Source organism: Octopus sinensis, linkage group LG13 (assembly GCF_006345805.1).
Source record: "Octopus sinensis linkage group LG13, ASM634580v1, whole genome shotgun sequence".
Taxonomy (NCBI): domain Eukaryota; kingdom Metazoa; phylum Mollusca; class Cephalopoda; order Octopoda; family Octopodidae; genus Octopus; species Octopus sinensis.
Genome location: NC_043009.1, coordinates 18,997,592 through 19,023,368, shown reverse-complemented (window position 1 = coordinate 19,023,368; position 25,777 = coordinate 18,997,592). Strand labels below are relative to the sequence as shown.

At 35.4% G+C, this 25,777-nt stretch overlaps 1 protein-coding gene across 1 annotated transcript in view; it reads right to left on the bottom strand.

Annotated features, from left to right (window-relative positions):
- The window catches only part of LOC115218684, a 113,886-nt gene extending 90,055 nt beyond the window's left edge, over window positions 1-23,831 (bottom strand). The window contains exon 1 of the mRNA XM_029788615.2: window positions 23,675-23,831. Coding sequence (XP_029644475.1) covers window positions 23,675-23,705 — 31 coding nt within the window. The 5' untranslated portion in view covers window positions 23,706-23,831. The remainder of the gene's footprint in view (window positions 1-23,674) is intronic.
- Between the last annotated feature and the right edge of the window lie 1,946 nt (window positions 23,832-25,777).

The window sequence follows — 25,777 nt, the reverse complement described above, 5'->3', positions numbered from 1 at the left end:
ACGCTTAATTCCATCGTCTATAAGTGAAGGTGGATATTGTCTTTCAGTTAGTGTTGTTCTGAGGTCTTGAAGACGAAGGTCCCTAGTAGGCCTATCAGACACTATTGTGTAAATACTTTTTGCCAAATTAAATGGGATATTTATTTTGATATGTTTCGGATGGCATGAGCTAAAAGGGAGATATTGCTTCGAATCCGTTGGTTCATGATAGATGTCAGTTATAATTCAGTTATTGACCTTTTTTTATCATGATATCCAAAATTGGGAGCTGTTCTTTTCTATATTCCATTGTGAATTGAATGTTACTGTTTATATCATTTAATGCTGATTTGAATTACAAAGGTTTATCAATGCTCTCCTTCCAAATAGTAAAACAGTCATCCAAGTATCTTTTCCAGTTTTCACATATATAATGGTGAAATGGATAACCATATTTTTACATTGACACTTCATATATGGTGAATTCAAAACAATCCGTTACAGGTTCACAAGAACAGGGGCTGCTTTCTTTCCCATCGCAATTCCGCATTTTTAACGATAGTAGGTGTCATCAAATCGGAAATAATTGTTCTGAAGTATTGGGTTGGCAACTAAGTTCCCGCGGTTTTTTTTTTTAATTTTGGAATTTATTGCGTTTTTAAATTTTGGAATCTTTCGAGAATTCTATATTTGAATAATTTTGGAATCTATTTTTTTCTAGCTAATTTTAGTTAATTTTTGCTTATTTTCAGATCAATAAAAAATAAGAAAAACGAGCATTTTCGACCCCGCCTTCTTTTTGCTTTTAATCAAAGTTCTAAGGCCGCAAAAGCTACTCGCGACATTTGTGCTGTATATGGAGAGGGTACCATAGCTGAAAGAACCGCTCGTGATGGGTATGCAGAGTTCCAAAAAGGAAATTTTGACCTCAAAGATGCCCCTCGTTCTGGCCATCCAGTTGAGTTCGATGAAGAGCAATTAAACCAACTTTGGCAAAAAATTCTCGTCACACGACAAGGCAACTGGCAAAGAAAATGGAATGCTCCCACACTGCTATAGAGGAGCATCTTCACTCGATGGGAAAGGTTCAGAAGTATGGAGCATGGGGTTCCGCATGCTTTAAGTAACAACAACAAAAATCATCCAGCCACATTCTCCGTTGGTTTGCTTGCTCGTCACCGTTCAAATCATGGACACAAGCAACGAATCGTTACCGGTGACAAACAATGATGCCTGTACATCAATATGAAGCAGCGTAAGGAATAGCTTAGCCCTGATAAACAAGCAACACTGCGCGTGAAACAAGATCTTCATCCGCGTAACCATGACATCTTCGAAGCCAACATCATTTGGGCATGTGACAGCATCTTTTTGAATTTGATATAAACTTACTGCTGGTGAAAGACTTGTAAAGAGAGTTTTATTGCGCAGCGTTTTGAAGCGTTTGAAGGAAGACATTCGGCGAAAGTGACCGGATCTGTGGAGCGCGAACATTTAGATTCTTCAGGACGTAAATGCTCCCTGACACCGAGCTCTGCTGACTCGTGAGTTTCTTACCAAAAACATGGTATCGCTTCCGTACCCACTCTATGCCCCAGATTTAGTACCTGCGGACTTCTATCTCTTCCTCACGATTAAAATACAGTTCAAAGGTCGAAGTTTTAACACCGTTGTCGAAATCAAAAGCGAATTGCAGAAAGTTCTCTACTCGCTTTCGGAAAACAACTTCCAGGCCGGATTCCAAAAGTGACAGGAACACCAGATGACTACTTCGAAGGAGAGGCTATTAATAGGTTGTTTTTTTTATTTTTAAAAAATGCCGACAGTCTTACTAATGAGAGAAAGCAGTGCATCAACACGTAGGAGAGACTGTTGCTAGATGTCAGCAATCTAGTAAATTAACGTAGGAAGAATTGAATCACTTAAAGAGTCAGATGCGGTTATACCGTCTTCATTGAAAATATCGTATGTGTTTATTTGTGTGTATGTATGTGTCTGTGTGTGTGTTTGTGTATTATATATGTGTGTTACATGTGCATAAACATAGGCATATACGCATATATATATATATATATATGTATATGCATATAAATACACACTTGTATATATATAAATATATATATATATATATATTATATATATATATGTATATATATATATGTATATATATATGTACTAGCAGTATCGCCCGGCGTTGCTCAGGTTTGTAAGGGAAATAACTATAAAGCATTTTTAGAGAGTTATAGCCAAAAAATAGCAAAAAAATGGGGAAAAAATGATGGTAAATTTTTTTGAGAGTTAAAAAGGTGAAGTTGCGTCCCCTAGGCGGTCTGTGGTTTGGGTTTCCGATTCTCGACCCCATGTCGAGTTTATCGATTTTTTTCAGAACTGGGGGAACTTTTCAAAATTTTCGCTGCGTTAGTTTTGAATTATGACATTGGGCTATGTGTGTGTCAAGTTTCATCAGAATCGGTTGAAAGCCGTGGTCAGAGTGAGGGTACGAGAAAACAGACACACAGAAACACGCACAGACAAACTGCCGTTTATATATATATATATATATATATATATATATATATATATATATATATATATATATATATATATATATATATAAATGTAAGTACATATATAAATACATATGTATATAAATATATATATGTACATATATATATACGCAAATATATACATATATATATCTAATATATAAATCCCATTCTGTCTGGGTTTTTTTTGTGCGTGTTCATCCGATCGCACTGAAATTTTATACATGGATACATGAGAGAGCGGGGCGTTCTAAGGATTTTCAGAATTGTCAGTTTCAAAGTGAGAATCGCTATTTTTGTAATCGTTTTGTCCTGTTTCTTCCGCCATCCTGTTCATTAACCGACGTTCTAAACAATTCATTTCTACGTTTTCACATTTAAATGACAGATATATGTAAATAAAGCTTGCTATTTGTAAATACAGTCTCATTTTGATTTAAATATTAGACCACGAACATTTCTGCGTTTTGACACATTTGTAAGCGGCTAAAAAAACAATCGATATCACTCTAACTTTAATTAACTGTAATCAGCCACGTGCATCCGCGGTCAAATGTGTTCTTACAGCTGTTTTTCATGCAATAAACCAGCTGACATGAAAAGCTACTAGGAAAAGGCAGTTACTTTAAGTGTGCAACAAAGTGAAAATAAAGCAAATAAATAACTGGTGATTACTCAATTTTCTGAAGATATTCTCAACAAAATTCAATTGAAAGTAGAAAAGACTAATTGATCGTTTATAAAACGGGAAAGATTGGGGGTGGGGTATCACATCTAAAACCTTGCTTAAGATTTCTTATCCAATTAAAAAAAAAAGCGGTATTGGTCAATTTTTGAGATAAAATTGATTTGCAAAGAACATGCCTTATGTTATTTTATTGCACATTGTGTTATTTAACCCCCGAGTTTCAACTCTTTTTGTGTCAGTTTTTCAGAGAAGAGAGACTTCCCTGGGCATTTTTGCGCCTTTATTGAGTAGCAGTTCCTGTTTGCCTGTCCATCGGGTGATTAAAACTTCCATTTATATTTTTATTCGAAACTAATGTTACTTATCCCGTAGTTCTTATCACTACGCCAGTGAAAATCGAAATAAAATACGTAAAGTAACAGTCGTCAAATGCAAAAGCCAAAGAACTGCTTATTGCTTAAATATCACTTGCAGTATTCACTTTGGAGATAAAACAGCATTCAGTCTGACGTATAGGTGTCAACATGAGGTATGTACTATGGAAGAGTATATTGTGCTTATCCTAATGTGAAAGTGTTTGAGTGCAAAAAGTTTAAGGTTAATTATGATGTCCGATTCCACTGGAAGTTGTATATATTGTGGGCTGAACAGCTTTCCTTCATTTTATTGGCCTCATGACAATTTTGAAGAGGTTCATCGTGTTAAAATTCACTATCAATCAATTCACTATCAGTCAACAGTTTTAACGTCTCAGGAATGAACGAACTGCGACCAGGCATCATTAATGCCCAAACCAAGAGTAACAAATTTACAATTTGTATATTTATCTTGTATATTTATCTTCTATGTACATTTCTCTGGAATTTTAATTCGTCTTTTATTATGTCATTGTATGTTTTATTGTCCCAAATTTTTTATTGTAACAAAATTATACCAAATGTTTTACGTGTTTAAGCGTAAATTCAAGGTGTTATATATATACAACTTTGATTCTCTTATATATTTATATATTTTTATATGATATTTATATTTATATATTACTAAAGTTTTAAACGTCGGGCTTTATATCTGTTCTGTAGATATAAATGAATATATGAATATATGTATGTGTTTGATCTTTCTGTGGATTTTGTGATTTTCCTTTAGTTGCTGCTCGTATTGCCTCCCCTCGGATTAAAAAAGTGTATACAGCTCATTTGAGCACTACTATTCCAGTCTGTTATATATCTTGAGCGTTGTTGCCACTAACAATCTCAAGATATAACTTTATATTATATATATAAAATAATATGTGACAATTATTTGATAGCCAAGATAAAACTCTGAGTTTCGGATGCCGAGGTGGAAATCCACACCACCATCTCTTCGGTTATCTGGCCATCTGAAAAAACGCTATGAAGAAAGACCGTTATACAAAGGGAAATTACTGTGTTATAGTCCGCTACTTATACAAAAGCGCTAAATCGAATGACCTCTAATTAAGATAAGGTTAAAAGTTCATAGTAAATACGTAAGCACGTGGGTGCAAGAGCGCACATGTGTACGTATGAACAGGCATGCTTACGTGTTTAATATGAACTTTTAACCTTATCTTAATTAGAGGTCATTCGATTTAGCGCTTTTGTATAAGTAGCGGACTATAAGACAGTAATTTCCCTTTGTATAACGGTCTTTCTTCATAGCGTTTTTTCAGATGGCCAGATAACCGAAGAGATGGTGGTGTGGATTTCCACCTCGGCATCCGAAACTCAGAGTTTTATCTTGGCTACCGAATAATTGTCACATATTATTTTACAGATAAAATTTCCTCTATTTACATAATATTAAGGTCTCTTTCTTTCTTTTGTTATCTTACCGTTTTTAGCAATATATATATATATATATATATATATATATATATATATATATATATAATATAAATTAGAGATAAAACCAATATTAGGCAAATCAAACAGTGAAAAACATAAGCCAATACATAAAATTAATTTAAAAATATAAAAGTTAAAAATAAAAAATTATTTAAATAATTTAAACTTATAAATTTTATATATATATATATATACAAATATATATATATATGTATGTATATTTTTATATTTATATATTATTTTATTTATCAATTTATTTATCAATTTATTTATTTTTTTATATATCAAAAGTATTAAAAGTTTAATATAAGATAAAGAGTAAAACACTACGATCGTTTCATGGCTGTACCAATTCGAATAACAATAATTTAAATTCAATTAATAATTCGAGTTATGGTTACAGTCAATCATCAGGTTAATTGAGATATTTTAAAATAATCAGAAATATTTAAACAATATTTTTAAGATATAAATAATATAATAATTTTACTTATATTAAACTCTATTATCAAACTAGAAACTTAAAACTTAACAATTATGATTATATCAAAATCGATTATAATGTTAAATATTAATTTTAATTTAAAAGGTAGGAAACTCACCAATAATCTAATATCGGTAATAGTCTATAACTAATTACATAAATATTAAAAATTTTTTTTTTAATATTTATGTAATTAGATATAGACTATTACCGATATTAGATTATTGGTGAGTTTCCTACCTTATAAATTAAAATTAATATTTAACATTATAATCGATTTTGATATAATCATAATTGTTAAGTTTTAAGTTTCTAGTTTGATAATAGAGTTTATTATAAGTAAAATTATTATATTATTTATATCTTTAAAATATTGTTTAAATATTTCTGATTATTTTTAAAATATTTCAATTAACCTGATGATTAACTCGAATTATTAATTGAATTTAAATTATTGTTATTCGAATTGGTACAGCCATGAAACGATCGTAGTGTTTTACTCTTTATCTTATATTAAACTTTTAATACTTTTGATATATATAAAAAATAAAAAAATAAAAATAAATAAATAAATAAATTAATAAATAAAATAATATATAAATATAAAAATATACACATATATATATATATATTTGTATATATATATAAAATTTATAAGTTTAAATTATTTAAATAATTTTTTATTTTTAACTTTTATATTTTTAGATTAATTTTATGTATTGGCTTATGTTTTTCACTGTTTGATTTGCCTAATATTGGTTTTATCTCTAATTTAATATAATATAATATAATATATTTATACTATAAAATTGGATTTAATCCTAAATCTAATTTTTTCCTGTAAGTTTGGATTTATTCCCTAATATTATTATTATTATATATATATATATATATATATATATATATATATATATATATATATATATATATATATATATATATATATATATATACATGTATGTATGTATATATGTATGTATGGAGTGAAACAGGGGGATATTCTGGCACCGACGCTATTTGGCATACATTTTGTGATGGTTTTCTGTATTGCATTCAGAAACTGCAGATATGGTGTTTACATCCATTATCGAACCTCTGGCAGCATATTTAATATCAGGCGCTTTGCTGCAAAAACACAGGTATTTACCTCCATCATAAGAGACATTTTGTGTGCAGATGATTGTGATCTAATAGCGCAACACATTTTGAATACATTCTCTGATGCTTGCACTGCCTCAGGATTGACAGTCAATCTCAAGAAAACTGTTGCCATGTACCAACCTGTCCCTGGTAAGCAGTATAGTGTACCAAATATCTATGTGCATGGTAAACGACTTGATGTAGTCGATCAGTTTGTCTGCCTGGGAAGCACTGTTAATAGATATAGCAATTTGGATGATGAAATTCCATACAGAATTAGGAAAGCAAGTGATGCTTTCGGAAGGCTAAAAGGCGCCTCTGGAGTCGGCGAGACATATGCAGAAAGACAAAGATTAAAAGTGTACAAGGCATGTGTGCTCTCTTCTCTATGCCTGCGAGACGTGGGTCACATATCGATACCACCTTAAACAACTGGAACGTTTCCATCAGATGTATCTCAGACGGATCTATGGCATTAAGTGGGAGGACCGCATCAGTGATCTTGAAATATTGGAAGGCTCTCGGTGTGAAAGTATAGAAGCTCTTGTGTTAAAGCAAAGGCTCAGATGGAGTGGTCATCTGGTCAGGATGAAGGATTCAAGGATGCCAAAACAACACTTTTATGGAGAGTTAGCTAAAGGAGAACGACCTCCACATAAACCAAAAATGATATATAAGGACTTGCTGAAGGCTTCTTTAAGAGATGCTTGCATCTCTCCTGATACATGGGAGGGCATAGCTATTGATCGCAGCGGGTGGAGAAGGATTGTGCACGAGGCGACAGCTATTTTTGAGAAATCTGCTGTTGTTTATTAACTGCGGAGTAATTTCTGATCTCAGCGCGCCAAAGTGAAGGCATTTGAAAGATACACATAAATATAATTTGTGGAACTTTATATAATGCTGGATTTCGGTCGAGTGCCCTGTATCTAGTTCTAGAAATTGTGTTTCATAAACGACAGGCTATGCTGATGATCTTGCAGATGCTTATGTATTCATATACGTAAATTATTAACAAGTGAAACTAATTAGTACATAGGTAATCGTTTTTTATTTTGTATATTTTCATTTGTCTTGCTTATTTTTACGCTTTGGTTTTTTGCTGAATTCGTTCTTGAGAACACACTCTCCGTGGGAAATGGCGATTTTGACATCTATATCTAGCATACAGGCTGTCCTTTTTTAGTGGTCAATCCTCTAAATTTTGTATGTAAAAAATGTTTAATCTTCGGATTTTTTTGAATATGCTAGGCCACTGGTTTTAATTGATTAAGATCAATTTCTACCCTTATTTAAAATTTATAAATTTCGCCACGTTCATTAAGGATTTATTCTATTTCTTTGCACTATCTATCCACGCGATAATTTTAGAAATGCTTTAAAAATATATATCTCTTTTAAAAATCAGCTACTCTTCATTCTTCGCTAAAGCTAAGTCTGATTTTATCGTTTCTCTATTTCATTTGATTATTGAACCGTTGTTTGTTTGATATTATTATTGTTGATAATATTTTGTTTAATGTAATATTTTTATTTATTTATAGTTTCTTGATAGTATTTTTTACGTCCGATGTTTAATTGTTATAAAATATTTTATGTTTTACATATCATTTAATTTGAGAATTTATAATGGTTAGACTTTATTTCTTATTATAATTACATAATATTTTCATTAAATAGTATTTTTTTAAATAAAGTAGTTTTTATTTTAATATAATGTTTATGTTTAACTTTTTTATCGTGTGATATATCAAATCTATAGATTTTATACATGGATATTAATATAACGAGTTTATATAATGGATTTGAGTATATTTGTACTTTTTCAAAGTTTTGATTGTATTTCATGAATGAATTTGATTGAGTTGATTCATTAGACGCTTATCTTTTCAAAATCTTGATAGATTAATCAGAATCGTTGAACTTAGTTATTTAGTTTGCTTATCAATATTAGTTAGTTCTTGCTATTCTTTTGACTTTGATCGTTTTATTATTGTTAATGTTATTGACTGGTTTGGTAGAGGACTGGTGATTGTGATTGTACATATTCATAGTGTATTGTTCTTTGGTTTGAATATTTTAGCACCTTTCTTTAATTTGGGGTTCATAGGTTTCTTACTTTCCATTAACATATTATAACATCTCAAAATAGTTAACTTTCTTGACGCCAACAATCTTCTATTTTCAAACCTTATAAAAAAAAGGGTGGGGAGAATGAAAAATTCCAATATACACATAGACTCTTCAACCATCTGCAAAGCATCGTTGTATACATTATGAAGAGTACCTCACTCATACTTTCTTCTTCATCATATAATGAATTGACGTGCAGTGAAATAACTTGTCTGTACAACAAAACACCAGCGGTTTCAGAGAAATGTCCCAATACATAAATATTAATACATCCATAATAAACAAGAAGCATACAAACAAGAAAAGAAAAATTAATTGATTTTATACCCAATTTACCTACAAGTAAATAGTCTCCCTACTATCAACTAACATCTGGCTGTCCAGGGCCCTTTTGAGTCACCTAAACTTTTGGTACCATATATTTTTATGCAAATGATTTCTCTACTACTATAATCATTTCTTAAATATAGCAGCGAAACACGTGTCGTTTTTCTACCTATTATATACATTATATTATTTTTATAATTTACTTAACCTTTACTTTTTAATTGTTATTTTAATTTTAAATTTTCTATTATATGTAATTTTCTAGATGGTGTAATTTAATTATTCATTTTGAATTGATAAAAGGTTTTTTTTCTAATATTTCTAATATTATATTGTGTGGAATTTGATTTAGTATTTCTAAATTGAATTCTTTTTCCTTGTAAGTTTGGATTTTATTCCCTCAAATAATAATTATATATATATATATATTTATGTATATATACATGTATATATATGTGTGTTCTGTGTGCGTGCGCAAGTGTATGTATGTGCACTTTATGTTGATCACAAGCAGTCACGTATAAAAGTGGCTGTTATTCATTGTACCACAAAAAGTAATATTGCTGTGAACGTTATTTCATTGGTGAAGGCTACGTCGATGGTGAATGGTGAGCTGGTTGTCTATTTAAATATTTACTGGCAGTATTGGAAATAAAACAAATAGGATTGTTCCAGTTTTCTAACAAAGACACAACTCCTTTCTAGACAATTGCATAGACTGCTGATGAAAAGTATGACATTTACGAGCTTGCGTGGGACTGTGTATCTTTGTATTGTATATATGCGTGTCAGCGCACATATCTGGGAGTGTAGATGTCTGGGTATGTATACTTATGTTTCTATTTTGTTGTTTACATACATGTGTGTGTGGGGGGAGGGTGTTATAGATATTCAAACGGAGAGGGAAGAGAGAAGAAGGAGAGAAAGAGGAGGAGAAAGCAATGGAAGCACAAAAGGAAACGGAAAACAAAAACATACACGCATATATCTACGTCTGTTGCTGATTTATTTAACTAATATTAGAATCTTCTGTGAGTCATAACAAAGTCATAACTCTATATGACTCACGAACTTGTGTATGATTCATGAACTTGTGTAATTATTGTTCTTGAGGTCAGTGAACTTGTGCCGTTTTGCAAATAGCTCAAGGTATGTTTTAAATTATGAAATGTAAAATAGATTATACGGAAAGGGAAAAGCGTGTGCTATGAGTATATTTACTGAAACTCAGGCAAGCAAGCTAGCATTCGAATTGGAGTAGTAGAAGAGCAAATCATATCTTACAATCGAAAATTTAACGATAGCTCTTCCTCCTCTACCATTCGGGATTCGAAGTCGTTATGAGTCATGTCGTATACTGCGGTGAGAAGAGCCAAGACTGGCTCTTCTTTTACTCTCTTAAAGACTAAATCCTTAAACCCTAGATTACTTCTCTCCATACCGTATATGAACTTATCGTATCACATGAACCTTACTATAAATTTCCCCGTCGCAAGTTATCACCAGTCCCCTTGGAATAAAATTTCGGTCTTCTACCATTAAACAGGGTTACTAAATGTATTTCACGTGTTTGAAAAGAATATCGACATCTAACAATGTCACAAGAGCACGTTTCACATTCTCCTGTGATAATGTAAATGAAAATGACATTGGTAACTGACTGGTACTTATTTCATCGACAGTGAAACGAAAAGAATCAAAATAATAGACCTCTCCAATTTAAAGATGATACTACACTCAACCAATTCTGCTATTCTTATATCATAGAAACAATAATAGTTTCCAACAGGAATATGTTCAGGGAGGAGCAGTCGTAGTCAAAGAATCTCCACAAGTGGTGGCTCCTAAAGCACGCTGTGCGAGCATCTGTGAGCATCCATGACTCACGACAACTTCGAATACCGAATGGTAGAGGAGGAAGAGCTATCGTTAAATTTTCGATTGTAAGATATGATTTGCTCTTCTACTACTCCAATTCGAATGCTAGCTTGCTTGCCTGAGTTTCAGTATATATACTTATAGCACACGCTTTTCCCTTTCCATATAATCTATTTTACATTTCATAATTTAAAACATACCCTGAGCTCTTTGCAAAACGGCACAAGTTCACTGACCTCAAGAACAATAATTACACATGTTTTTTCTCTAACAGATGGTTATTAAAGCAAATCACTATAAGCAACCACGGACATGATTACAACTTACTTTATCGATCACGAAAATAAAATGAAGACGAAATCTATAAAAATAAAATGTTAGCAAGAAAATTTCTCCAAATGTAGTGAAAACTATCTAGGGTAATTCAGGATACCCAGTAGAAGCCCCAGATGACTTTAATCCTTCGAAATCAATGACTACCTAAAGGTAACTGCCGCTTGATGGATAATTAGGTTGGCCAAAATAATATCGTAAATTCCAATTAGACAACAACGTCTTTATCTTCACCCTCACCCTTCTCTCGTTGTCAATTTAAAGAAGTTGAGAAATGGTAAAGAGAGGCAAAATGCTATTCCCATGTCTTTCAGCATTCAGCATTTTCCTTTTCCATAGAAATTAGACACACACACATGCAAAAAAAAAAAGATAGAAAAATAGCCAGTCTTCCTTACTAAATGAAGGCGGTCAGTCGACTTTCATAACAAGTTCAATTGATTCATACTATACGTGAACTGGCTGTTTAACACAAGCTCAGAAATCGGTAATATACGCAAGAACTTAACGAATGCAGTTAGGATGGTTTTGGAACTCTGCACAATCCTCGAAAAGACCCAACTAACAGCGGTGCCGTCAAAGGATTTTTTGAAGATGTCTAAAATTCACTACCTGAGACTCCTCTCTGAAGTACTAAACGAATCTTGTACTCCGTGAAGAACCGTTCTAAGGCTACTGTCTCCTGGATTGACTCTTCTTTTACTCTCTTATTAAGACTAAATTCTTAAACCCTAGATTACTTTTCTCCATATCGTATATGAACTTATCTTATCACATGAACCTCACTGTAATTTTCCCCGTCGCAAGTTATCACCAGTTTTGATGGAAAAGACTTTGTTTAAACTATCAAAGAGAATCTTAATAGAAGTAATCCTTCCAAATTCATAGTTGAGTCTCTTGACACTTCCCATCGCACCGTTGCACAAACCGCTGTCCACGCCATTGTTGTGCTTAAGCATTATTCTAGCATTGACGCCAACTCTAAGGACGGTTTCAAGTCCAGCAGTATCAAACATCTTTTTCGCCTTGGTGGTCAACTTCTTGCTTTTAATTTTCTGGTCTGCCGCATGCTGGAATCAACAGCCGTAATCTCGACAGTAATGATACCAAGTTTATCAAGCATAACGTTGTTAAACTCTGAAACCGACTCATTCAGAGGCATAATACAAACGATCCTCAAATCAGTTGTCTGAGTCAACTCACACATTTTGTAAGCAACCCGTTCGAGAGAAGCTTTACCGTTGGGTTCAGTTCTATGCTTGTTAAGAATTTGAATGTCAGAAGTCAAGCGGTGAACCCAATCTGATTCGGCTGAGTACGTCAGCATAATTCTCCATGTCGTATTTCTGACGCATGTCAACTGTCGACTCGTCATAGTCAAAGACTCTCCACAAGTGGTGACTCTTAATGCTTAAGCACGCTCTGTGGGTAGTGTGGTGACCAATTCTTTTAAACACCAGTTTTTCTCTAGCAGGTGGTTATTAAAACAAATCACCAAAGACAACCACGTTTATGTGTCCGAACGGCGAACTCTGTTGTGTAGATTCAAACAGTTGACATAATCTCAAGTAAATAAAAGCCAGCTGCAAGTGACTGACCATACTAACCTCATCGATTATAATCAGCCTCACTTACTGAAGCATCGTTCGCAGCAGTTTTAGATTGTCTTTCGATAGTTCCTCATACACAGGAGTTTTGCCGTGCTGCACTTTGAGTTTTAGCAATCGATGAACAATAGTTCCGTTTAGTAGGAAAGCGGCCTTTCCTGTTGGTGCTGATATCACTACACTCGGGCCATTATCATTTGGGTACATGTACTGAATTTATCAAAAAACTTTTGCCATGTCACGAACACCAGAAACAAATTTCAAAACTTGTGCACAGTCATCAAAATGACATCACGAATAAGGTTTGTTGTTGTCCCAGTAATTGTTTTGTTTCTCAATTCCGGTCACAATAACATCATAAAGTTTTCTTTGCTCGTCATTCAGTTGACATTCTTTATGATTCACTGCATCCTCAGTAACATATCTCGTGCGAAGCAAATTGGCATCAACATCTTCATCTGCCAAAGCCTTCATATGATCACCACGAGAATAATTATCATTGAGATCAGTCTGAGATTCACTTAGAATTTTTTTCCAGGTTCCAAAGCATCCTCTATACGTTTGCGCACATTTTGGAACCTGACCACTTTAGATAAATCATTGGCACACTGATCAAAGGACTCCTGATAAGTCTTGCAACCTCCAAGCAAGTCTTTTTCCTGATCACGCCGAGGCTTGAAGAGCATGAGCAGGTTGTGGTAATAACGCTCCCAAGTATCCGCAGTCTATATAATGTTTGGCGACTTTACAATTCGCTCTTTGACAGAACGGAAAAGCTAAGATTATTTCTCAACCGCATTTCTTCATTAGCATTTCTGGCTTTGGAGGGACGCGTTAGTATTTACTCGCAATCGTATACAAACTCATGTGCTCCATAGAATTGGGTCTGTTTGGATACAAATTTTCCACCATGTTCTAATAAAAACAGCTGGACTCCGGCTCCAATTGGTTCAGTTCATACTGAAGTCTGAACCTATGTGATCGATAACTGGGCAAGCCCGCTCCAGTCCAAATAATGCTTTTAGAACATCCACAGAAATGGTGGTCAAGCAGTATATCAGCAGCTTCATGAGCACCTGTTTCTCGCTTGCCCATCAACTGAAGTCCGACACTCTTATACTTTGAATAAATGGACTTGGATTTATCAATCTCAGCCAAAATGCCTCCAGTGTCACTCTTTTTGAACTTTGTCTGATAACTAGTAATATATCGGTTTAGAACCATGCTATCTTCACCGATGTACTGTATATCGACATTCACCTTCCAGACATACAGAACAAGAGGGCTATAGTCATTAATGAACTCTTCCCCCTGTCGTCTGTCAAGTTTGTAAAGTTTCTTGACAGTCCTGCCTTTGTGCTGAGACTTTATACTCTCGTCTACACTAAGCAAATGGAAATTTCCAACGGGATGTTGAAATCCAAATCTGCATCGAGAGTAAAATGGACTGTTTGAGTAAATCTGTTTTCTGCAGGATCCACTACGACAAACGATCATAAACTGTATAAAAGTTTGAATCGTGCTCTTGTCGTCTCTGTCCATAATCGAGCCATCTTTAATCCACGATTTTATGTAAACTTGTGGTATTCCAATCTCCAAAAGAAGTGATCGACCAGACCGAAAGGACTGTTTTTGTGTATAACGATCTCTCTCATAAAGGTGGCAAATCGATGGTGAAAATGCTCACGTCAACAGCCTCTACGTCATCAGCACACAGCTCGTTGGTGCGCTTTGTAGCAACGTTTGGTATGTTCACGTTCAACTTTTCCAGAAATTCACGCAGATCTGGCCAAAGTGTTCTGCACAAAACAAAGTTAGGAACAAGTGGGCCGGGCCAAATTTTTTCGTCCATGGCCATCAAGTCTGAACATTTTCTAGACCAAAATTGTTTGCAACCACGGACATTGGCCATCATCATATTCAAACTGCCCTCTTGATGCCTGTCATTATCATCAAGCCGCCTTTTAAACTCGCTTATAGTCTTACGGTTGTTTTTGGTGGTCTTCATAATGGCATATATACCGGCTTCAAGACCCCTCTTATTGGCTTTATCAGCATAAAAACATAAGATATTGTATATCTCGCCGAAATCTAGTGTCGGTATGATTCAGCCTGTTTCTCGTCTGCTCACAATTTGTAAAATATATATATATATAGCTGAAACGAAAGAACAGCGTGCTTCCGTGAAATTCTGTTTCCTGCTGGGGAAAACGTCGGCTAAAACAATTGTCATGCGAAAAGAATTGTCCACACAGAATTTGTTCCTCCTGGTCAAACTGCTAATCAGATATTTTACTTGGCAGTTCTGTAGCGTTTCCGAGATGCAGTGAGTAGAAAACGCCCCGACATGTGACAAAGGGGAGAGTGGTGGCTTCATCACGACAATGCGCTTGCGCACTCCGCCTTAAGTGAGACAGTTTTTGCCAAAATGGACATGACTCTGCTTACTCATCCTCCCTATTCGCCCGATCTTGCTCCCTGCGACTTTTTTCTGTTACCCAGAAACAAAAAACTCCTTAAAAGAAAACATTTTGCAGACGTGGAAGAGGTGAAGAAAAAAACGACAGAGGCGTTAAAAGGCATCACTTCGCACCAGTTCCAGGACTGCTTCTAACAGCGGAAAACGTGTCTGGATCGATGCATTGCTTCAAATGGAGAATACTTTGAAGGCGATAAAAGTGTAAACATGTAAAGCTAAGTCGATAAAATAATATTTCAAAATTCTGGTTTCTTTTGGGTACCCCCTCGTATCTAAACCTGAAACAAGGTATGTTTACAAGGAACTTCATTACTATATATAGGTGACACTTGTGAAATGCAGTCAAATATTCTCATTGCGGATATTATAGTCTGAGTAGAGTCGTTGGTTGAATACAAAATCCGACCAATGGTAGTTCATAATCCTGCAAAGTGTCCTGGACAGCCAGATGTTAGTTGATAGTAGGGAGATTATTTACTTGTAGGTAAATTGGGTATAAAATCAATTAATTTTTCTTTTCTTGTTTGTATGCTTCTTGTTTATTATGGATGTATTAATATTTATGTATTGGGACATTTCTCTGAAACCGCTGGTGTTTTGTTGTACAGACAAGTTATTTCATTGCACGTCAATTCATTATATGATGAAGAAGAAAGTATGAGTGAGGTACTCTTCATAATGTTTACAACGATGCTTTGCAGATGGTTGAAGAGTCTATGTGTATATTGGAATTTTTCATTCTCCCCACCCTTTTTTTATAAGGTTTGAAAATAGAAGATTGTTGGCGTCAAGAAAGTTAACTATTTTGAGATGTTATAACGAGTGTAACAGAGAAAATTATGTCTTTGGTAGAGAGAGGTAATTCTTACCTTTATGTGTTGAAATTTCTTTGAAATAAACTATCCTGACATGAATATGTGTATGTTTGTGTGTGTATTAATACGGAAGACGGAGTGTAACTAGAAGCATTTATTAGTACAATCGTTTCGGCTTCATACTGCACTGGTGCCTGGTGGGCGTGAAACGATGTAATAAGACCGAATGCAACGCACAGGGCAAAAAACCTTCCTCAGGTGACATAAGATACTTCACAAGTTCACAGATTTACAATTCAATTTCACTTCAAGCTATATGGTGGTGGTGAGAGATCCTAGCAGTTCAGACCCATTTGTTACATATGTATATATATATGAGACCAAAAGTATACTATGCCGCTATATAAAAAAAAAATGGAACAAGAACGTTGCAGGCGACAACAAAACGTCTGACTGAAATTAGAAAGCTCCGAATGACCTGTCCTTGTTTTTACCTATCCATTTTTGTATCCTCTAACTGTCCGGATGCTTTGTTGTCGCCTGTTACATTCTTGTTTCATTTTTTGTTTTGTTTATACACACACACACACACACACACACACACACACACATATATATAAATTGTGAATCAACGAAAAAACTGAAGTTTTCTAATCAGCCTTCCCGTACCCACTTCTCACTAAGCCTGTCCTTACTGACAATGCTCCTCTGTCGCAGATGAACTTATTTTGCTATCTTGGAAGCAGGATCTCTAACAGTGGACTCTGTGATGAGGAGATGCTTCAGCGGATCAATTTGGTCTCTGCATCTTTCGGGAGACTCGGTGAACGAGTCTTTCGGAACAAGAACCATGAAGCAAGCACAAGAATCTCCGTTTATCGAGCTGTTTGCGTATCCACCCTCCTGTATGGGTCTGAGTGCAGGACTTTTTATCGGTGCCAGATCAGACAAGCGTTTCATATCAGATCACTCCAAAGTATCCTTGTTTGCGCGTGGAAGGACAATGCGCCTCATACCGAAATCTTTCTGAGGGCTGGGATCTACAGCGTTGAAGCCTGCATCCTTCGTCATCTTCTCTGCTAGGTTGGCCACGTGATTCGGATGCCGGGTAACAGGCTCCCACAGATGGCCCTTTTCAGCGAGATCAAGACTAGAAGTAGGCCTCATGGACGTCCAAAATTTCATTTCCATGGCGGTGTACCTTCCAATCGGTTTAAGGTCTAAGAAGTTAATGGGATGGTCCGTGTGTGATGCTGGATTAGAGCGCTTTGAAAGTGAACGCGATAGATTGCATGAAGAGAGGAGACGTCATCATCAACCCCCTGCAGCTGGGATCAGTTTCAGTGCCCTCAGTGCTACAGGGTCTGGCTATCCCGTATCGGTTTTGTCAGCTACATCCACGAGAAACAACGTGCTGGAGGCGGAGGAGAATGAATGTCTTGGATCGATGCTGTCAACACCTTTAATGTTAGTAGACAAACACTTCATGCAAACACACGGATATAGTCGTTTGTTCAATAGGCACAACCTAAGGGTCTCCTTTAGTTGTGCACCCAACATGAAAAGTATATTAGCTAGCACTCATAAAACGCGGGAAGAGACCGGTTGCTCTTGCAGGGTGTACAACAACTGTCCAGTGAGAGGCTATTGCGAGGCCGAGGGAGTCATCTATGAGGCTGTGGTGATACCCAGGCCTAGCGACCATAGTAATAACAGCAACGGATCATCCAACAACATCGACGGTATGGGAAGAAGCGACAGCTACAAAAACACCAGCACTGGCGCCAACAACCCCAGCACCAGCACTACGACCGGAGATAACTACGCCGACACCAGCAGCACCAGCAAGATTGTCGGTCCCACGCCTAACGTTACCAACGACGACACCCACATCACCGACGGCACCCGCATCACCATCGGCGACAGTAGCGCTAAGGCCAAGGCCAGGGACGACCACCACAACTACAACAACCACAGCGACAGTAGCTACAGCGACATCACCGGACCCACACCTCGTAATAATAACAATACTCACGGCAGCTCCAGCAACACGGGTGGAAACAACATCTCCAGGCCCAGAGCCAACCGCAGATACGCCAAAAACGTGAGTGCAACCTATATCCAAGCCTGTAAATATATCGGGTCAGCCGGGACGGCCTTCAAGCGACGCCAGTACAATCACAGGTCTTCCTTCAGGATTCCGGAAAAGACGATTTGTCACATTCCCGGCCAACTACATGTGATGCCTCAAAGATGAAGGGACTCCATACGATATCAAGTGGAAAATCTTAGAGCGGCTGGGACCCTACATCGATGGGAGCGTACGATGCAAGCTTACATAACCGAGCGAGCAAGAATACATAATCACTGAAACCTGGATCACTGAATACTCGCCAGGAAATTTATAATTCCTGCATCCATTTCAAGCGCTACTTCAAATGCGACCTGCTGCAAGCTTGGGATTTTCTGTTCTCCGATTAAGCCCGGAAGGGTCTTTACGATCCAAAAGCAGCCTAAGGGATAAATCCCTTGTTCTCCCACTCTCAGCCTTCAAATAATTGGTATAAGGGTGATAACCTGTCCTCACTGACCTCGGGCTATTTATTTTTTGATGACCAATTGACCAAATGACTGTAACAGATTCCGTCCTCCTGGAGGTGAATAGTTACATTAGTCTCTCGGCTTTAGAGTCTGACGTCCACGAAGCTAAGGCCTTTGTAGATGCGAAACTATTGGTCACACTATGCCCAATAATATTAACTCTATTACTTTAATACTTTACTGCTCGATGCTTCCTTTTCGGATATATTATCCATTGATGATATATATATCTGACGAAATATTTTCTAAAAATTATAATAGAATATCCTGTCTGTTGAAAATCTGTATTTTTGCAAAATTGATGTAATGCTTGCATTGTTCGATTAAATGGAGCTACATGAAACGGCCATGTTACATTAATACCTTGATACCCTTGTTACTTATTTGCTTTTTATTCACCTTACTTTGAGCTGTGCGGATAATACCAAACTGACTTGGTGCCTCAACATAAGTGCCTGATTCAACTGAATCTTAATTATTTCTCTCTCTCTCTCTCTCTGCTACATTTTTATATACGTGCAGGTATAGATGTAGCTTTGTGTATGTTTGTGTGTATATATACGTGTGTGTGTGTGTGTGTGTGTATACCTATATACGCGCGGTATACGTTTACATATGTGTGTGGCTGCGATAGTAAGTATGTTCGGATATTCATACTTCTATATAAAAGGGAGGGTGTATGTATATATATATATATATATATATATATATATATATTTTAAAATTAATTTTATGTATTGGCTTATGTTTTTCACTGTTTGATTTGCCTAATAGTGGTTTTATCTCTAATTTAATATATATATATATATATATATATATATATATATATATATATATATATATATATATATATATGTAATATAGTATGTGATAATTATTATAATTATTCGTTTGCCATAATATGACTCCGAGTTTCGGATGTCAGGGCAGAAACCTGCTCCGGCATCTCGTCAGTTATCAAGGCAAATTTTTTTTTTTGATTGCTTTGATAACTGACGAGAAGCGGAAGCAGATTGCCGCCCTGACATCCGAAACTCGGAGTTTTATTATGGCAACCGAATAATTGTTACATATTATATTACATATAAATTCCGCTATTTACATAATATCGAGGTCTCATTCATTCTTTTGCTGTCATACCATTACTATTAATATGTGTGTGTGTGTGTGTGTGTGTGTGTGTGTGTGCGTGTATGTATGTATGTATGTATGTATGTATGTATGTATGTATGTATGTATGTATGTATGTATGTATGGGAATTCTGAATTCACATCCTTCCGTGATTCACTCCATTGAAGCGTTGGATTCACCTGTCTGTACTTGATGAAAAATCATTTTGTTTGGATTGTTCCAATTTGTAATGTTTAAGTGTGTCCCCTATTTATCTTGGTGGGAAAATAGGGTACTTCTGGCGTATACGATTCCGAAAAGGCATTTTCTAAAATTCTCAAAATTTGACAAACGGTAAGTGGCAGAAAGAACCATCTGAGAACTTTTTGATTTGAAGAGTTTGACAACAAGGGGGCGTAGTCGGTAACAACGGCAGAACCCAGAAATTTATATTTCAGAACACCACTCATCCCATATCCGAACATGGCCGAAAAAAATTGCGTCTCCTCGGTAAAAGATCGAATGAAAGAAGGTATTGATCATGTTGCTTTGCGCCAATGAAGAAGGAGAGGGGGTGCTGAAGAATAATGGAAAACTATCGCAAAAAGCGAAAAATTCACGTGAGAGAAAAAAATGAACTCTACGTGTGTTCAAGATGCACGGGTTAAGACCAGATGGTATTTACATCACAGACGAATTACAAACGGATTTGCCGAACGACCTGAAGTCAGATCGTGGCGATAATGTGCGAACTGGATAAAGCCAATAGCAAGAGGTTGTCTGACTCGTTGGGTGTTCTGACCCTAGCTAAGGGATAATTTTTACCTGTGTGTGAGGTTAGTTTTCTCTTAATTATTGTAACCATTCTTCTTCAGCAGTACAAAGACATAATGTATACATATCGACAAAACCATACCCTCCTTGCGTAAGGACACAACACAAAATTCAAAAACCATTGCAAATGTTAGGTCATATAAGTTTGACAAAATTGCGTCAAGGACAGGAAATACTTCATCCCTGGTCATTTGCTGATTCTTGCTATAAAGCTTTAAATAAATTCACATTTTTGTACGACACGATACAACTAGCAATCTCTTTTCCTTTACCTTTTCAACTCTTACAGTGTACACTTTTTTTCGAACAAGTTATCTGTATATCCTCTCTAAGCTAACCCAAGACTTTCCTCTGTTCATCCCTCTCCACTTAACGCTTGGACAATTAAACTCACACGGAAGCATACTCAATAACATAAAACAGTGTACTAATTTAATTTGGTTGGTTGAAACCAGTACTGAAATTACAATCATGTTTTACTGATACATGTTTTCGAGGGTCGAAAGAGGGGAGAGAGAGCTAAGTGTGTGCAAGGGAAGATTGAAATACAAGCAGATATGAAAGCTTTCTGGTAGTAGTACAGCTAGTAGTGGTTGAAGAGCAGTAAGTCGGAAGATTTTGCAAATTTCGTAAAAGGTCCTTTTCACAAGTGCACAGAAGAATCGAGTGCACTGGTGGAAGCAGGTAAAGTTGCAGTCTGTGCGATTCAGTAAGGTATATCTTGCTTTTCCGATCGCGATTGCATTGGAGTTGCAGTAGTGCTTAATATCAACCCATTTTGTAGCGATTAATGTTTTTTCCAGGTGTTACATACTATGTTTTGTGCTTGTATTACTGCAACGCTGCTACATGTGAAATGCTTGGAGGACTTGTAAGTATAAAGGCTGTTTAAGAAAAGTGAAGTGTTTTGCTTAAGAGGATGATTTCAGCCGGCTTGTTCAGCTCTTTTCGAGTGTATGTAGATATGTAGTGGTAACAGTTTGGGCAATGGTCGAATGAGCCGATACGTACAGGGATGGTTTTAGTTTAATAAAGATGACGTTAGAAGGGGTAAAGATGGCATGGTCCTTTAGAAGTCAGAAATATTAATCGTTGCAGAGAGTTCAGTATTGCAAACGATTCGACTTCCGCTCTAGCAGTGTCGATATAAGAGTGCAGAAACTAAGAAGAGTTGAGAATATTGACGTCTCAGAAAACGATTACTTAAGACAGGATTGAAGTGAATAAAAACATATTTTTGATGCCGTACGAAACATAGTTGAACAATTGTAGGCGGTTAGAGAGTTCAAAGACATCAGATGAATTTAGAAATACAGACAATGGAGATTTCCGAGCCTAAGTAAATGGAAGTTCCTTTTTCTCATGCACAGGCAACTGACTGGGCGAATAAATTTGTAGATATCGCCCCTCAGAACGTCTTTGAAACGACAGGTGAACAGTGTGGTGCAGGTTGTACCGGAGTCCAAGAATGTTCGGAATAAAGGAACAATGTCCAGTAGATTTAGCGTTCCTGTAGTTTGTCACCTCTCGTTCTTTTAGTTTTCACCAAATCAATTTTATGTTTATTTTTTGACATTTAAACATTCTTTTGTATAATACTTAATAAACTTTAGGAGTTTTTCTATTTCGGCCAGTGTTTCCCAAAGTGTATTCTGTGGACCACAAGTCTCCGTGAAAAACTTGTAGAATTCCCTGAAATAAGGAGTTTTTTTACCAATTTCAAGTTTATAGTATTTTTTATAAGAATAAATTTTCTTCCTCAAATTTGTTTTTGGCAGTACAATATAGGGGTGCGAGTCTGGAAGTTTAAATGAGGATTCCGCCACAAAATAGTCATGCTTCCAATGGTTTAAGCTGTTTATGCCCACTAAACAATTATTGTGTTTCAACCTGACGGGAATGCTGATGGCTATTTTTAAGCAGGAAACACTGTATCCATTTGTTTCGTACAGCCACAGAATATCCTTAGTTATGCAGACTTGTGGCACGCAGATAATCGTCGAATGGTGATTTGGGATTCACGGATCTATTATGCAAGATGTACGTTCACCAAGTGAAAGCATTTCATCGTTTAACTGGCGTACTGAGTTTCTTTCTTGGATTAGTTTAACAAGAACTGAAATATGTTCGTTTTATACAGAATGCAAGATATATTTCGTGAGAAATTTGTAACAACAAATAATATTTGAAGCAGGCATCTTGATACGTGGTTGATACACTTTTGGCAAATGTATAGCATTTTAAAAACATTTCTGCTTACTTAACTTCCAATACATTCAAACAAATATAACATGCATTTTATAAAAATCAAAATGGCATAAATACATTGAAACTAAAAATTTTAATAATGTAGGTTGTAAAAAGGTATTTCGCTAACTGAATAAGTAAAAATGAAAATTAACATAATGAAACAGTGTTTATTTTATAAAAAGAAGTAGTCTTTATATATATATATATATATATATATATATATATATATATATATATATATATATATATATATATATATATATATATATATATATATATAAAGCAAAAAACGAATAAGAACAATTTTGTTTTGCTGAAGGGATTTGATAGATAAAAGTAACATTTAAAAATCATAAGATGATTTCCAACAAAGAGAAGCCGTGATGACTAAAACGAACTCCCAGCATAGCTTTATTTAATCCTATTCACCGCATATTATTTCTTTTACACTGATAAATTTATGCGTGTTTTTTTAATTTTTTTCTAAGTTTCTTTCTAAACTAGACACTGTAAAAAAGTCTCTTCGAAATATAAACTGGACTGTTTAAACTAAAAACATATCAAAGTATTTTAAAATAAAAGCAAAGTGGGTTATTCTCACCTGTTAATACAAACATTCCTTCAAGAAACATTTTGTTGCTTTTCTTATCGCTATAAAGAAAGGCTAAGACACAGAATGATAGATGATAAGGCCGTTTACTGCTGAACGTGTCTTTAGAACTGATTCCGATCACCGTATCTCTTTTGCTGTGGATAAATTATTGGATTCTATTTGTTGTCACCCCCCCCCCACCTTAGGAATTTAAACATAGCTGCTGATGGAGGTGGTAGTTGAGTCAGATAGGTCCAAGCTGACATCATGGGAAACAAAAATATGCAAAAAACAAAATACTGTTAAAACAACCCTTGTTGGAAATAACTGGAATAAATAGATTTCTTTTAAAATGGTTGCCTACAATAGCCAAATTAAAAAAGAACGTGTGCTGTTACTAGGCTAGCCTATCAGTCATAATGACAGACTTATGACAGACACGGTTATTAGAGTGCATGTAAACACATTTCCTTATTTGATTCATACATATTAACCAATTTATATATGATGAACGGTCGTATGTCTTCGTTCGAAGTTTCTCTGTACAACAATACCGTCATCAACATCATCAACACTACCAGAGAATAAATATGTACAAACGGATAATTCTACACTTGGCCATTCCCTAAAATTGCTATTTATCTTGTATAAATGATGGCTTCTAAAAGTAAACAATCCAAAAACAAAACACAGCAAAAACGATCCACCAATTGTACATAAAGTTTTCTATAGATTTATTGGTCAGCTATGTCAAAAATAATACTTAAAAAATTTCTTACCGTGGGAAAAGCGTAATATTTGCTCAGAATTCCAGTTTTCTAAAAACTGGTCAAATTTACTTAGCACTCAGTATACTAATTAATAAACATAGTGCAAGGTACTGTTGGTATAATAAATTTTCCAACAGATTATTACTCATCTAAATCCTCCCTAAATAAAGAAGCGCGTGTATAGGTGTGTGTGTGTGCGCGCTTGTGCGTGTGTACGTGTGTGTATATGTATATATGTATATATGTATATGTGTATATGTGTATATGTATATATGTATATATGTATATGTGTATATGTGTGTATATATATATATATATATATGTATATATACAGGGTGTCCCCAAAAAATGTATGCACACTTTAAACAATTGTAAAGTAGTTGTTTAAAAGACACTTCATTTTCAAAATTTAATAGAACCTACAGACATTATTTTATTGTTTTGTCAATGCCTGTTTTCAAACTGATGTCCGGTCTGGTCCAGGCACTGCTGACAACGCAAAGGAATGGAATCACAAATATCACAAAAGAATTTGTTTGGTATTTGTGTGCACTCTCGTCCAATGGCTGCTCTCAAATCAGCAACTTGTAGGTTTCATAGCGTAGAATTTGTCTTTAAGGTATCCCCATAAAAAAGTCTAGTGGTGTGAGGTCTGGTGAATTCAACCATACCTCTTCATCCAATCCGCCTGTTTAGCAAGATCTCATCAAGGAAGGATCTAACATAGCAATGGTAGTGTGGGGGTGCCCCATCTTGCTGAAAATAAAACTCCTCATCTTCAAAGTCTTCTCTAATGCTTGGCATAACAGACTGTTGCAACATGTTCAAGTAAACGGGACCAGTCACAGTAGCATTACAAAAGAATGGTCCAATTAATCCTCTTGATGATAAACCACTTGGACTTTGGTGATTCATTTCCAGTACTCCTTGCTTTGTTGGGGTTGTTGATGTTCGGGGTCTTCTGGAATGCTTATCGCGGACATTCTGAACAGTTCCATCAGCTTCAAACTTATCTCTAATTCAAGTGATAGGGAGTTGCATTGGTGGATCTGTTTGAAACTCCCTCCCCAGCTGTTTTTGCACTTCAACTGCATTTTCACACTTCCAGTATCATTTTAGAATGAATTTTCTTTGTTCAAAGCTTAATCTGACTGCCATCATTAAATCCTATAGGTTTCATCTGGAAAGAAAAAATATCAATTGAGTTATCAGCTGCTAAAGTGTGTATACATTTTTGGGGGACACCCTGTATATATATAAACCAGCTTAGAGAAGAAGAAACGAATCGAATCGAATCGACGCGAGGGCGCTCAGTCATACAATAGTGTAATAAATAAAATAT